Source organism: Podarcis gaigeae (assembly GCF_964106915.1).
Source record: "Podarcis gaigeae genome assembly, chromosome: 10".
NCBI lineage: Eukaryota > Metazoa > Chordata > Lepidosauria > Squamata > Lacertidae > Podarcis > Podarcis gaigeae.
Genome location: NC_139686.1, coordinates 68,863,978 through 68,879,103, shown reverse-complemented (window position 1 = coordinate 68,879,103; position 15,126 = coordinate 68,863,978). Strand labels below are relative to the sequence as shown.

General features: G+C 42.6%; 3 protein-coding genes across 40 annotated transcripts in view; 1 reads left to right on the top strand and 2 right to left on the bottom strand.

Moving 5' to 3' along the window:
- The window catches only part of KMT2E (lysine methyltransferase 2E (inactive)), a 60,274-nt gene extending 52,119 nt beyond the window's left edge, over nucleotides 1-8,155 (top strand). For 23 of the 27 annotated variants that reach the window (XM_083701244.1, XM_083701240.1, XM_083701262.1 and 20 more), the window contains 6 exons: nucleotides 258-314; nucleotides 1,117-1,689; nucleotides 3,741-4,033; nucleotides 4,955-5,043; nucleotides 5,303-5,388; nucleotides 5,916-8,155. In XM_083701244.1, the coding sequence (XP_083557370.1) occupies nucleotides 258-314; nucleotides 1,117-1,689; nucleotides 3,741-4,033; nucleotides 4,955-5,043; nucleotides 5,303-5,388; nucleotides 5,916-7,421 (2,604 nt within the window). In that variant the 3' untranslated portion in view covers nucleotides 7,422-8,155. The remainder of the gene's footprint in view (nucleotides 1-257; nucleotides 315-1,116; nucleotides 1,690-3,740; nucleotides 4,034-4,954; nucleotides 5,044-5,302; nucleotides 5,389-5,915) is intronic. The other 4 variants (XM_083701248.1, XM_083701238.1, XM_083701261.1 and 1 more) reach the window with 1 other exon arrangement.
- BCAP29 (B cell receptor associated protein 29) overlaps nucleotides 1-15,126 on the bottom strand; it is a 920,634-nt gene that overhangs the window by 89,687 nt on the left and 815,821 nt on the right. The gene's annotated exons all lie outside the window — the stretch shown is intronic.
- Nucleotides 12,678-15,126, bottom strand: part of SRPK2 (SRSF protein kinase 2) — a 101,937-nt gene continuing 99,488 nt past the window's right edge. For all 12 annotated transcript variants that reach the window (XM_083701458.1, XM_083701463.1, XM_083701459.1 and 9 more), the window contains one exon: nucleotides 12,678-14,265. In XM_083701458.1, coding sequence (XP_083557584.1) covers nucleotides 14,081-14,265 — 185 coding nt within the window. In that variant the 3' untranslated portion in view covers nucleotides 12,678-14,080. The remainder of the gene's footprint in view (nucleotides 14,266-15,126) is intronic.

The window sequence follows — 15,126 nt, the reverse complement described above, 5'->3', positions numbered from 1 at the left end:
TTGTTTGTTTGTTTGTTTGTTTGTTTGTTTGTTTGTTTTAAAAAATAACAGCTAGTTTAGCAAATGGTGGGAAGTGTGGTAATGGCTACCAATCCAGTCTTTAGAAGGGGATTAGACAAAATTCAGAGAAGTTTTAACTCCTAGCATATATTCCAGGGAGGCAGAATGAAATAGTTTAGATGTTGTTTAAAAATGAGGTGCTTTCATTTGTGATTTGCATTAAAATAAAACTTCCATACTTAACTTTTTTAATGCAGAATATATCTTCACCTGAAAGTTCCCCAGAAGTTAAGAGGCGAACGTATAATCAAGAGGTAAGGAGAACTGTAAGAAGTTACTGGGAAAGGCTTATATGCATTCTGCAAATCTTCCTCCCAGCTATGAACAGCTGCTAATAATTGGGGAAGAATTGGAAGCAGAGCACAAAAGGTCCCGCGTTTAATCCCTGGCATCTCTATGCAAAACAGGAAGAGTTCTATCTGAAACCCTGGAGAGTCACTGCAGTTGAGTGTAGACATTGCAGAGCAATAATCTAGCTTGGCACAAAGCAGCTTCTTCAGTTTCCCAGTACTATAAAATTATTTTTTCTTGCATTTTGCTGACAAACCTATTACAGAAAGCATGTAGTATTGCGTAGAACATGAAAAAATGCATCTTGATAAACCCACCATTGTAGCCAAACTAAATAATCCAGATCTATTAAATCCTTCCTCAATATTGATGATGATGATAATAATAATCATCTCCATCCCACCATGTTCATTGGCATAAGCAATTCAATCTCCTGCCTTAAACTCATATTTTCCAAATATCCCAGAATTACTCAGGGTCTCATTTCTGTAATTCCTGTAATCTACACCAGTATTCAGTTCCAATATTTTTTATGAATTGACATACCTTCCATATATGGACCACATCTGTGTTAAAGGCACAATAACCAAAAACTGGACGGCACATTAGGATTTTATAGATAAATGGATAGATTAAAAAAAATACTTCAATGGAGCCATCAATCAATAAAATAACAATTAGCTAGGTTCATACGGGGGTATCATTTTCATTTACTGTTCTCAGACATTGTGTGTTACATCTAATTGCTTCTCTCTCGGTGTGCAGGGATTTGACCGGTCATCATCAGCAATGCTCGCACTCAACCCTTTCAGAAATTCCAATCTAACAGAAATGTGCCTGCAAGAAATAAAGACTATTGGGTATTCCAGTCCAAGAAATAGGACTGATGGCGCCAGGCAATGCTCCGGAGAAAATGAAACGGCCTCAGACCTCCAGTTGGGACTAGAAGCAATTGAGCAAAGTGCACTGCATAAAACTTTGGACAACCCCTGCCATGATAGGACTGATGCTAGCAGCCAGCTGGAAACTGCTCACTGTGGACGGGGAACAGTTTATCCAACTTGGGTAAAGAGTCCCGACAGGACAGGTGTCAATTTCTCAATGAATTCTAATCTAAGGGACTTAACTCCTTCACACCAGCTGGAGGTAGGAGGTGGATTCCGAATAAACGAATCAAAGTGCCTGATTCCAGATGATGCCAGAGGCGGCATGTTCATGGAAACACCTGTTTTTTGTACTTCTGAAGATGGACTCGCAGCTGGCTTTGGAAGAACTGTCAGTAGTGACAGCTTGATGGACGGAAATTGCACACCCCAGAATCCTCCACAAAAGAAAAAGGTTACAACCTTTAAGTATAAATTCACACTTTCATTTTTTATATCTGTACCTTTTCTGCCAAGACAAAATTAGATAAGGTGCTTCTATTTACTATAGGAGACATTCTCAAACGGGTTTATGATTGCAGCCTTACTTAGAACTTTAAGTGCTGATCTTAAAATACTAAGTTATCAGATTAACGTTAAGGATGCCTACATTTGTCTAGATCATGCCATTTAGTGTTTGTTCAGCTTCGAGAACAAAAAATAAAATTTATAGTCTGTATTTACTAGTTTTGAGGAGGCTTGATTTCCTTTAGCTTAGAGGAAATTCTTTGTACTGTTGCAGATATGGAACCTGGAATGCTTTAAAAATAGTTGAATAATTAAAAATAATACCTTTGGATCAAAACATCTCCCAGTGACATGATATTTAGTAGTGAATGGTCTAGAATCATCTCATAAATGCAGCCTTGTTGAAGCTTAGCAGGTGTCTTGGATAGGTGACCTTCTGTTAAGCCATTCTGAGATTTGCCAAAGAGGCGTGTGATTATGATATGAATATAAAGGCTTTGATCCTCAATTCTATGAGCAGAGTGTTCCACTTTTGGAACAGGGTTTTCCAACCTCCCCTTTCATGCTACAGCCCCGCAAAAAGCTAATGAGGGCCAGAAAACCCTCTGGAATGGTGGCAAAGGAAACTGCAGGAGGAAGGGAGCACTGCCTCCCTGTAGCTAAACTGGTGTCCTGATAAAAATGAAACACGTGGAAAGGGTTCGTTTTTAGCAGAAAGTTTAGCCATTAATGCTGGGGCAAGTATTTTAAGACAGACAAACCAAATAGTTATGATGCATATACTTAAGATTCTGAAAACTGTTACTGCCCCAGTTAATCTGGAACGAGGGGAATTGCTCAGACTGTAAAAGGACATTTTCAGTAGTTATGCCTCACTGTTTGTTCTAATGTAGGATGTCCAGTATGCAGTATCCCAAAATTATTTTATTACGATTGCTGCAGGTCATTAGGTTGGATCAAAAGGGTGCACTTTCACTTGTGGAAGTCCTCTTCAGCCCACTGAAGGAGTGTTTGGTACCTCGTACTGGAGCATTGTGTTATAAAAGTAAAATGCAGCCAAATAATGTTTTTCTGGTTGCACCAGCGGAAGTGGAAGAACAGTTACAGAATTAACCGCTTACCCTCACCATGCAAACTCTCACACAAGTATTTGCAGAACAGTGCTAGGAACTAGCCCGTCTGTTGCCTGCACTTTCTGGTTTGCCAGGGATGAGGTGCACACTGGTGCACACTGCCTCATGGCTCCCCTTTCACTCCTTGCTAGGCGCAAGCAAGATAAACAACCAGGAAGCCTTGGGTTCATGCTATGCCTGAACTAAGGACCGTGGATTGTTGCCTCCTAAATTGCAATAGCCACAATAAATCAGAAAGTCTGGGTCATCGTTATGTGCAAACACGCTCATTCTCTTACTCATTCTAATTTTAGATTCATTTTTGCAAAAGAGTTATCCTCAAAGCTAATGCCAGCCACTTTGCAACCAGATTCTGTGTTGAATTAAAGATTATGCACACTCCACTTTTATAATAGCCTTGGTGCTGACCTTTAAAGCCCTAAATGGCCTCGGTCCAGTATATCTGAAGGAGCGTCTCCTCCCCCATCGTTCTGCCCGGACACTGAGGTCCAGTTCCGAGGGCCTTCTGGCGGTTCCCTCACTGCGAGAGGCCAAGTTACAGGGAACCAGGCAGAGGGCCTTCTCGGTAGTGGCGCCCGCCCTGTGGAATGCCCTCCCATCAGATGTCAAAACGATAAACAACTACCTGACATTCAGAAGACATCTGAAGGCAGCCCTGTTCAGGGAAGTTTTTAATATGTGACATTTTAGTGTATTTTTCATCTCTGTTGGAAGCCGCCCAGAGTGGCTGGGGAAACCCAGCCAGATGGGCGGGGTACAAATAATAAATTATTATTATTATTATTATAGAAAGAAATCTGGGGGAACTGTCAAAACAGTTTGAGTTGAGACATCCCACAACTGTTCTTTCCATTTTTTTCCATAGGTATCGCTTCTAGAATACCGCAAGAGGCAACGAGAAGCCAGAAAAAGCGGCTCCAAGACAGAAAGCTTTCCCCTTCTAACCATATCGCCACACTCTGCTGGTGGAGGAAACAATGGTGGTTCTGCCGACGGGTATAACAGCAGCGAGAACGGGGAGCCAGCTGAGCGGGAGCACACGGCTAACCTCCCTTTACCATTGCCAGCCACCGATTATAGCACCACTTCAGAAGAAACAGAAAACTCCTCTCCATCGAAAGAAGCTTCAAGCGAGAAGAACGATCCAGAGGTTCAGTGGTAAGCGCCTTCTAAATAAGTTGCTGTTAAAGGGACGCGGGTGGCACTGTGGGTAAAACCTCAGCGCCTAGGGCTTGCCGATCGCATGGTCGGCAGTTCAAATCCCCACGGCGGGGTGAACTTTCGGTTCCAGCTCCTGCCCACCTAGCAGTTCGAAAGCACCCCTAAGTGCAAGTAGATAAATAGGTACTGCTTTATAGCGGGAAGGTAAAACGGCGTTTCCGTGTGCAGCACTGGTGCTGGCTCGCCAGAGCAGCTTTGTCATGCTGGCCATGTGACCCAGAAGTGTCTCCGGACAGCGCTGGCCCCTGGCCTCTTAAGTGAGATGGGCGCACAACCCTAGAGTCGGACACAACTGGCCCGTACGGGCAGGGGTACCTTTACCTTTACAAAGAAAAAGAGGACTTTGGAGTAACACAAGTGTTCAGATCCTCAAAATAGGGTGGTGAAATTTCAGACAGATTAAAATTTAACAAGGTGCCCTTCTGCTACCATAAGAAATATATGTGTCAGCCTTTAAGGGTTTGAGCACTGGGGGCCATCTTCCATACAATTTGTGTAGTAGAATTAGGCAGAACACATGCTGTGCTTGCTGTGACCTTTCCCCCTTAAAGCACCAATCATAACTACTTCTAAAGGAAGGCTTGGCTAGAAAAGGCAGTATTAGTACTGCACGTTCCTTAGTTCCCATGGATTTGCTGAGAGATAAAGAGTACTACAATCTATAAAAATAAAATATCGGATGTGGGTGGCGCTGTGGTCTAAACCAGTGAGCCTCTTGGGCTTGCCAATCGGAAGGTCGGCAGTTCGAATCCGCTCGACGTGTACCATGCAACCAAGTGTTCTCCTGAGCAGTAGGGAGATACATTTTTTTCAATAAAAAATTATCCAGCAAACTAAGACTTCATTTTTGTTTTGAAGGACTGCTTCAACTTCAGTGGAGCAAGTGAGGGAACGAAGTTATCAGCGAGCTTTGCTTCTTAGTGATCATAGGAAAGACAAGGACTCTGGTAAGAAAACATTTGGTTGATCCTGAAAGTGCTCCTTTGAACTTTGAGCAATTTCGTGGTTGTGTTTGGTCTGCTTCTGATTGAGCAGGAAGAAATGTAATTATTGGTCACCATCTGATCTTGTATTCATATCATTTTATTAAGAATGCTTCAAGCTTGATTTTAAAAATTCAAACTTGAAAGTTTAATCCATCCAGTCAAACATCTTCATGGCCGTTGTATACTTCTGTCTATAGACTTACAGTAATTCTTATTGCAGATCCTGAAAATCCTGAGCCCACAAGTGAATGTCCGTCCCCAGATACTTCTCTGAAGGCTTGCAAGAGTCCTTTAAAAGTGAGCAAGGTACTACTATACAAAATATTTTCACGTTAGTGAATGCACAGATACATGGCTTGAATGTCCCTGCTTCTTTCCTGGTCACTATAGCTTAAAACTGATGTTCTGAATTTTGCCTGAATGCAGATATACTCACTGCCAGATGCTGGCAAGAATCCACGTTTGTGAAATTAATTAATATAAGCATTTAAAAGCTTAAAAGTGACTCTTTATCCATCTGTCTCATTGATGCACATCTAAAGGAGGAACAGTAGCTAATCCAGTGAGTAACAACACAATATTGTTTAAAAGCCGGATAGTCACTTGCTTCTGCTGCTATTTATATTAAGCACCACAAAGTCCCATTTTTCTTTCAAATTTGATTTCAAAGTTTGTGTTTGTCTGCTATCCTCAGGAGTAAGAAGTGTTGCATTGAACCCCATAAACCTCACTAGTTGAACAAGCCTGCATTGCGTCCATAGCTCTGAAGATAAGGATATTGGATATGCTTTAAACTGAAGTTACATGTTTGTTTTTCTTTTTCCTTCGTGTAGACTTCTTCACCAAGTCCTGCAGCTCCTGTCCAATCACTTGGGAAAACACCCACAAAACAGGATGCCCAGTGGGAGACTCCAGTAGATGCTCCAGAGGCAGAGAACACAACTCACCCCAAACCTGACCAGCCACAGAAACCGCTGGCAAACAACGCCGAAGCACTTTCAAAAAACCACCAGTCCCAGCCCCATTCGCGCAGCGCAGCAGACCAGCTCTCGCAAAAGCTGCCTTCTGCACCACTGAAGCTACACTGTCCCCCTTCGCCCCAGGTAGAGAACCCTCCCAAACCCTCTACGCCCCACACACCTGTTCAACACGGCTACCTTTCGCCAAAGCCCCCTTCACAACAATTAGGATCGCCATGCAGACCTCATCATCCTCAGTCACCTCAAGTGGGAACGCCTCAAAGAGACACTCACAGAAGTTTCTATGCGGCGACGCAAAGCCTCCAGCCCAGCACCCAGCAGCAACCCAGCGCAACGCTGTTTCCCCAAACCTCTTCCGTCTCTTACAGCCAGTTTCACCAACAAAATTTGAACGCAAGCGCCCCACCTCCTCCCCCACCTCCGCCCCCTTCCTCGACTTACTATCAAAACCAGCAAACCCCCTCAGGAAACTTTCAAAATTACAGTCAGTTAAAAAGTAGCATACCCGCCCAACAAACTGTGTTCCCCTCTGGACCAAACCAAGCACTTGCCGGCACAACATGCCAGCAGCCAGTTTCAGGGCACCATGTAACCAGTGGGCATTTTTTGCCATCTCAGAACCCCAGTATTCACCACCAGACTCCAGCTGTCGGGGCTCCGCCGCCGCCCCCACCGCCGCCCCCTGCTCCGGGACCCCATCTTGTGCAGCAGCAAAGTTCTCATCAGCAGCATCCCGTGGCTCACGTGGTGGGCCCCGTGCACGCGGTGGCCGTGGCTCCAGGGTCCCACATCCATTCTCAAGCTGCCGGTCACCATCTGCCGCCGCCGCCGCCGCCGCCTGGTCCCCTTCCTCACCACCATCCGACTCACCCTACCACAGGTCACCAAGGTTTGCAAGCACAACACCAGCACGTAGTCAATTCGGCTCCGCCGCCTCCTCCGCCGCCGCCACCTGCCACCGTTTTAGGCTCCGGGCATCACACGGCATCGGCGCAAGGATTGCACCATGCATCTCACCAGGGGCCCCCACTCTTCCCCTCCAGCGCTCACTCAACACTCACTTCCTACCCCTCGCAGCCTCATCACACACCTTTGGGACCTGGACCTCAGCATCAGCCTGCTGGGACGGGACCTCATTGCCCACTCCCAGGTCAGGGTCCTCACATCCAGCCTCAAGGACCAAGCAGTATTCCAACACCGACCGCTTCCGGGTTCTGTCCTCATCCTGGCTCTGTATCCCTTCCTCACGGTGTGCAAGGACCTCAGCAGGCATCTCCGGTGCCTGGGCAAATACCTATTCACAGAGCACAGGTGCCACCAACTTTTCAAAACAATTATCATGGGTCAGGGTGGCATTAAAATGGACCCCTTGCTTCTAAACATTTTAAAAATGTTCTGTAAAAAACTGTATATTTCATATGTACCTGTTGAAGGTACTTTTTAAAGCTTGTACATGATACTTTGTATAAAAGCAAACACCAGTGCGCGCACTCTCATTGTATTCTTTCCATTTTTGCTTTTAAAAATTCCTGAAACTGTGCCCTTGAGCCAGTATTAGGCATTTTTTATTTTGTATGTGAACATTCCAGCTGTTCGTTCTGGCAGTAGATTTGATGCTGCGTAACTTTAAATTTTATTGTTGCAGTTAAATTCATTTAGTGAATGTTTTCTATATTTACTTTTTATACATATGTAATTAAAGTACACAGCTAAGTGATGGCACTAACAGGTTTTCCATCTGTCAAACAGTTTTTGTGTGCATATAGATAGAAGATGCAATACAGATTTTTATAGTTTGGTGTGGACATGGCTCTTATTTCAACAGTTCTTTGCAGACATTGTAATTTAATGTATAGATTGTTTCTAATGTCTCTGACAAGTGCTGTAAATACTGTTTCTTTTGCGTGTAAAACTGCTTAATGCTTCTCATTTGATATAGTATTGTACATACAAGTCTTTTGCAAAAGCGTGTGATCTTTGTGGAAGTAGTACAGTATATGAACTTTAATTTTTTTTAATATACTGTCACATTGCAGCACTGGTTGGGCATTTTAATTCATGTTAATAAATCACAATTATGTCAGTTTTAATAATAGTTCCTGATAACTTGCTGTTTAAGAAAAATGATATTGAAACCATTGTGATAAGTAATATTCTGAGGAACACTAATCCAAGAAGAACCACAATTCCTATAGGAGAGAGGCTGCTCTCTCTATAACTGCCTAAAATCCTGGCCAAACACAAGTAATGCTCTTATGTTCAGGAACTGGTTAAGTTGCAAGAAGCAGAGAGTAGGAAAAAATGGACAGTTCTCCAAAAGGAGAGTAGAAAATGGAGCCCCACAAGGATTGGTACTGGAACCTGTGCTTTTCCAACAATCTAGAGTTGGGAGTTGAGGTTCGCTGGTGTCATGAAATTGTTCAGGGTTATTATTTTAAAAAGAATATGAAGAGCTCCAACAGACCTCCTCAACTCAAGTGAATAGGTGGTAAAATGGCAAGTGTTAATTCAACGTAAAAAAGCGCAAAGCTAGGCATGTTGGGGCAAAAAAATATTAACTTCACATATACGCTGATGGAGTGTAAACTGGCAGTGATAGACCAGAAATGAGACCTTTGGGCCATAATAGAGAGCTCTATGCACAGTGGCGAATTTCATGCTAGGGATCACTGGGAAAGGAATCAAGAAATTAAATGCTGCTACCAAAGTGTCATTATACAAATCTATAGTGTGACCACGTTTGGAATACTGAGTACAGTTGTCACCTCATCTCAAAAAGGACATTGTAGAGTTGAACAGGGTTCAGAAAAGGGCAACGATCAAGGAGGTGGAGCAACTCCCCTCCGAAGAAAGGCTGCAGCATTTGGGGCTTTTTAGTTGAGAAGGAAGAGGAGGCAATGTGATAGAAGTTAATAAAATTAGACATGGCATGGAGAGACAAGCCCCCCCCCAAAAAAAACACTAGAATTTGTGGAAATCCAAAGCTGAACATGGAAAGAGTCACAACAGAAAAATAGTACTTGGTGCAGCATATAAGTTGAGCTATGGAACTTGCTCCCATCGGAGGCAGCAAATGCCCATGAACTTGGGTGGCTTTGAAAGAGGGTTAGACAAAATCGTGGGGAAGGCTATTGATGGCTTGCTCTGCTTCCACATTTGGAGGCAGCAGCGCTTCTGAATACCAGTTGCTGGAAACACTACTCTAGAAAGGGAAACTGCAGGTAGGGAATCCTCCTTGCAGGTTTTGAGCAGGTATGTGGCAAGCCACCATGAGAACATACTGGGCTAGATGGGCCGTTGATCTGCTCCAGCAAGCTCTTGATTTATCTAAGCCTCTTGACCATTCCTACAACATCTCTAAAAGCCCCATTACCATGCTACGCAAAGGGTCCACCAGCAGCTTGCAACACTACCATATTAACAGTCAGGGTCATTGCATCTACTGCCATCTCACAGGGCAGTGGGGTGGAAGTGGGTTACTTATGGGAGCAATTGTGAAAATGTAGTATGGGTAGTCCCACAGCTGTTTAACCAGCAGCCCTTTACAAAATAGTCTGCCGGCCATTGTTCTCTGTTCCATGTCTCATTGCTGTCAGTACTCTTACGGCAGGCATAGGCAAACTCGGCCCTCCAGATGTTTTGGGACTACAACTCCCATCATCCCTAGCTAACAGGACCAGTGGCCAGGGATGATGGGAGTTGTAGTCCCAAAACATCTGGAGGGCTGAGTTTGCCTATGCCTGTCTTACAGTCTACTGCAGGTGCGAACCTTTAAGCCTCAAAGATACTGCTGAGCTACACCACACACCAGGCAATGCATTGGCTGTGTTTGCTGGGGCTGATGGAAGTTGTAGAATAAAGTTTAGGAATAAAGTTTAACAACATTTGCTCTACCGGAACAAGCACAAACAGAGATACACCATAGATAGTAATGGGCAAGCTAACAAATAATACACAGGTTTCATATACCTGCCACAGTCCAGAGATCCTGATGCTGATAAAACGTAGAACAGAAATGGCTCTCACCCATGATCAGTTCTCAAATGCAGGATGAAGATTTCGTCCCCTCATCTGCTCCACCAACAGATGAACATGAAAAAGCGCTTCTGAATAAATGCAGGTTATGCAGGCAGATGACTAAAGGCAAGATTTCTTCCTTTTACACAGCAGCCTATAGCGCCCCCAGGAGAGCAGACAGATGTTCATATGGAAAAAATACTGCTTGGGCCAAGATTTAGCAAGTGATAAGCCTTGCAGTTATAAGAATGATTGCAAATTAAAAAGAAAAAAATACTTTAATGAAGAAGCTGTATGCATTCCAGTTTTACGCTGTAAAATCTGAAGTTACAGTTAACAAGGTGGAACATCCTAATTTCAGAAGCTATGTTCAGTTTCACTTGTTTTATAATTTGGTGAAATGAGCTTGTGAGAGCAATAAGCTGATTGTAATTTTTGCCCTTTGCAAGTATTTTAAAATAGCTTTGGAAAAAGTCTGAATAATTAATTCTAAGACCCTGCTTCCAGCATATTAAAATCTCTAAAAGATTTGAACAGATAAGAGGAAATAGGCAACATACAATGTGAGGCATGTGACACTAGCAGCCTTTAAGAAATAAAAATAAAATCTCAATTTAACCCAAGTTCTTTTCCAAAGACATTGGTAAAACACTGATCTATACATTCCTATATTGAATCTAGTTGACTAAAGGTGTTTGCTATACACAAGGTAATGTCACATGCCCCAGAAATTTAAATATTTTGCACATAAATATCAAAGGCAGTACAGCTGTAACTTAAGATGAAACAATATAAAACATCTGCTTTGAAAGATAAGCAACTGTAAATTACTTCTAGGTGTTTTTTCGTCCACATAAGGATTCAATCCAGTATTAGCCCTGCTAACTCCATGCCCATCAGTTTTTGTACCACAGAACTGAGTTTTAGAGGCTGCATGGTATTTTCTTCACACTTTACAAAGTTGTCCTTTAAGTGAGACAGTGCCATGCACACACATGCTGTAGGGCTAACATGTTAATGCTGGAAGACACTCTTGCAGCCTCCACCTCCTGGTTTGCAGAGCCCTTTAAAGGAAGAAGAAAAACCGGGAGCAGGAAGTTTGTATAGAAAGGAGTGAAGAAGCAGCTGCGAACAGCTGGGAGTGGAAGACTACACAAAACATTTATAATGCTGCAGTATACATCAGTGATGGCCAAACTTGGCCCTCCAGCTGTTTTAGGACTACAATTCCCATCATCCCTGACCACTGGTCCTGTTAGCTAGGGATGATGGGAGTTGTGGTCCCAAAACAGCTGGTGAGCGAAGTTTGGCCACCACTGGTATACATTATTCACACCTATCACAGCATTAGCTTCGCATCACACTGGCTTTTAGAATGATAGTACTCTTTGGTATGATCATTTTAGGGATTTGAGATTACAGATTTAGCAATGTATTGAATTGTTAACTTCCAATTCAAAAACTCAGTAGGGCAAAGATTCTGAAATTGATTGTGCGGTCTGGAGCTGATCCCAGTAATGGGCTTGAGGTGGGGCTTGCGCTAAAATTCCTTCCAGCTGACTGCAACAATACGAGAGAGGGCAACTATAGGTTCAAAGTGTGTTTGGGAGTGTAGGGCTCTCACATATGAGATTATAAGGGAGAGGGGCTGTGCTTGGGGAGGTTTTATGCTTAATTCAGATTCTGTATCGAAGATTAATTATGCATCAATGCACATACTGGGAGAAGCAGAATATATTATGCAAACTAATAATGAGGATATGGAAGTGACTGCAAGCTAAAAAAGTTCCTTCTCCACCCCAGTGTCTACAGGAGCTATGTTGTCACCATCCCGTACAGGATGCAAATAGATATGGGGCTGCATACAGAATGTAATGTTAGAGGTTTTGTAAAGCAGCTCTCCAATAAATCCTTCCTGCTTGCATCCCATATATGAGCCTAACACTGAAGGAAGTTCAGTTGGTAGAGCATGAGACTCTTAATCTCAAGATTGTGGTTTCAAGCCCACATTGGGCAAAAAGATTCCTGCATTGTAGGGGTTGGATTAGATGACCCTTGTGGTCCCTCGCAACAATGATTAGTGCTGTTATTTCTGTCAACAGGTCTATAGAGTTAACTTCTCTGATTAGGATTTCTTCCACCTATTGAGAAGAATGTAGGGCTATCAATCTACTTTTAATTTTTGCAGATTTATGTTATATGAAACAGTTAAATTAGACCATTTATTTGAACATCTGTGAACAGCCCTGCCTCTCCTTGTCCTGTAACCTGAATTACTTTAAGAGACTTGCCACAAATGCTTTTTGCAAATGACCTCTGCAATTGGAAGTATCCCTTGGTTACTAGTGACGCATATACAGCCAATTGCATTAAACAAGGCCAGCTCTTTGGTTTTGGCACATGTGATTTGGGCAGCGATTTTGCAGTACATGCCTGTTATCTTTTTAGCCTGCTCTTTTCTTCAAAATGAAGCATTTGAAAAGGCAAAGGGGAAAATCTTATGCAGCAGTTGGCACTGGAGGACATTTCCAGGGAATAGATGACTCTAGGGAACCATTTGAATTCACGGCTATCAAAACATTCCAGGGAGCAGCACAGTTCTGGAAAAACAACCACTTTAATAAGACAACTGCAAGCACCTCAAACAATTGGTTATTGTTACAACACGGGGGTATTGTCTCACAATCTAGTTATTGCAAAGGCATGTGAATAAATTTAAAATGGACAAAGTCAAGAAAAAGTGGCACCATAATCAAAGTGTAAAACCAGAAATAAATTTACATTCATTCCACTGACTTCTAAAAGAGGCTAAAATACACCTCCATATTTTACATTCTAAAATCTGTATTGCCTATGAGTTCTCTTTTGGAATCTACTTAGCTTTTTCGTATGAAAACACTTAAAATTTTGTGTGCAACTTACAAAGGAATAGTTCCTCGGTATGTCAATTCATGGGGGAAAATAAGCTAGTGCAATTTGTTTTAGAAACATGTAAAGGTATGTATGGAAGGTGCATGGTCTTTCACTGTAATGTAGGTTTTGCATTTATTCTGTACCTTTTCCTCAAGCGGAGCACCTTTTTTCATCCAATGTTAATAATTCTGCGCGAAAAATGCTGTACATGTGCTCTTCAAATTCTTAAGCCTAGCACAAAAACCATCCTTATGAAAAAAACAGTGCCAAGTTTCCATGCCCTTACCTCACAACTGTAAAGCAAATGACACTTCTTCTAAAAAGCACTTAGATCTATTTTGTCCATTTGTCCTTTGAATTGAAAGTTTTAGCCTTCCTTCAAGATGTCTCCTGGAGAATGAAATCTTGCAAATTAGAGCCACTTGCTTTCCAGGTAAAATGTGGTCACCTCTATAGAAAGGAAAGTTTTTGCAACTCCCGAAGCAGTTTGAAATCCACTACATGCAATTTGTACACTACAAGTCACTCTCGATTTAATAGCTTTACTCTGAAAATTGTGTCCCCGTCCCATTTTTAATGGAAATAAACATTTACAAGGTGCATTTACATACACTATTTTACAAGAACAATGTCCCTTTGCCCAAAGAACTGTATGTTTTTTTCTCAATTCTGACTTGATAATGTCTCACACTTGTAAATTATATAATACTCAGCTAAAATATTTTCCATAAATAGTTACAAAACCTGCCAAAACACATGAAGGGAGAATAAAGGATGTTCTGTTGAAAAAGTTGATGTCTGAATGCCACACAACACAAGAAACAATGCTTAAAGACACATTAGTAAGTGGTTTGTTTTTTTCTGCAGAGAGTCTGTAAAACTACTAGCTGAAGACAAAAAGACTACCCTCTTCCCAGGAGCACAGTGCACAAAAAGCAAAATGTCAAACAGTACCTCAAAGCAAAATAAAGATCTGGGTTGAAGCCAGCTCATTTATGATCCTGTTAAGTGAATTTATAACAGTCACCATTTAAGTCTGATGTTAGGGGGGAGCGGGTGCTGGCCCAGCGGTGTGTCTGGAGATTTTACTACGAATTCAGCCACGGGTGCCTAAGGCATTCGCCAGCTGAGGCTCTCTTCTCTGGAACCATTTCTAGCATAGGAACCAGAAAATCTGTAAACTCCGCGGCATCTTCCTGAGGCCAGCCGTACTTCTCCACAAGAACATCGAAGAGGCTCCAAGGTTTCAGTTTGGTAATGTGTCGAAGTTCCCCTGTATTTTTATTTTTTTAAAGAAAGAGGGTAGGGGAGGGAAAGGAAGAAAAATAATTAGATCTGCTGATACTAGTCTCGATTCTCAGGGAGCACACCCAGGAAGATTTAGCCTGGCCATGGAAATGTTATTCAGTAGGCAACAACAATAAAGACGCTTTCGTACATATGTTCATTCTTTTGCGGCGTTGGGACCATCCTATATACAATTCATCAAGTTAGGTAACGTTTGATCAAAAACACGTATTTCATACATACACACCCTTGAACAGATTTTTTTTACCCAAACCTGTGAACATGCGAGGACATTCTTTTTCTTCTGTTGAGGACTGCATTTCCTCAAGGCCATTTTGTGAAATCTGCATTGTGGCAGGACCAAAGCCAGTAATGGGTAGGCTAAGATCCATGAGTGTGTGGGACCAGCCCTCTTCTGTCTCTCCCACTCTTCTTGCCTGCCAAATGGGCTGCTGGGGAAAGGACAGATCTCTCTTGGCAGAAGACTCATCTTATTGAGTGTGTGGCTTATGGGGGTGGGACTAAATGACCCTCCAACTCTACAATTCTATTATTCCAGGCTTCCTCAACCTCGGCCCTCCAGATGTTTTGAGACTACAATCCCCATCATCCCTGACTGATGGTCCTGCTAGCTAGGGATCATGGGAGTTGTGGGCCAAAAACATCTGGCGGGCCGAGGTTGAGGAAGCCTGTATCATTGTATTGTTTGCAGAGAACTTTTGAAATTAGGCCTCTGAAGGGAAGATATGGAGGAGTCCCATATGACCAGAGATTATGCCATTGTGCGTTGGGTGAGGTAGAATCCACAGAGCACATTTTAATGAGCTGTCCCTTCTACAACGATTTA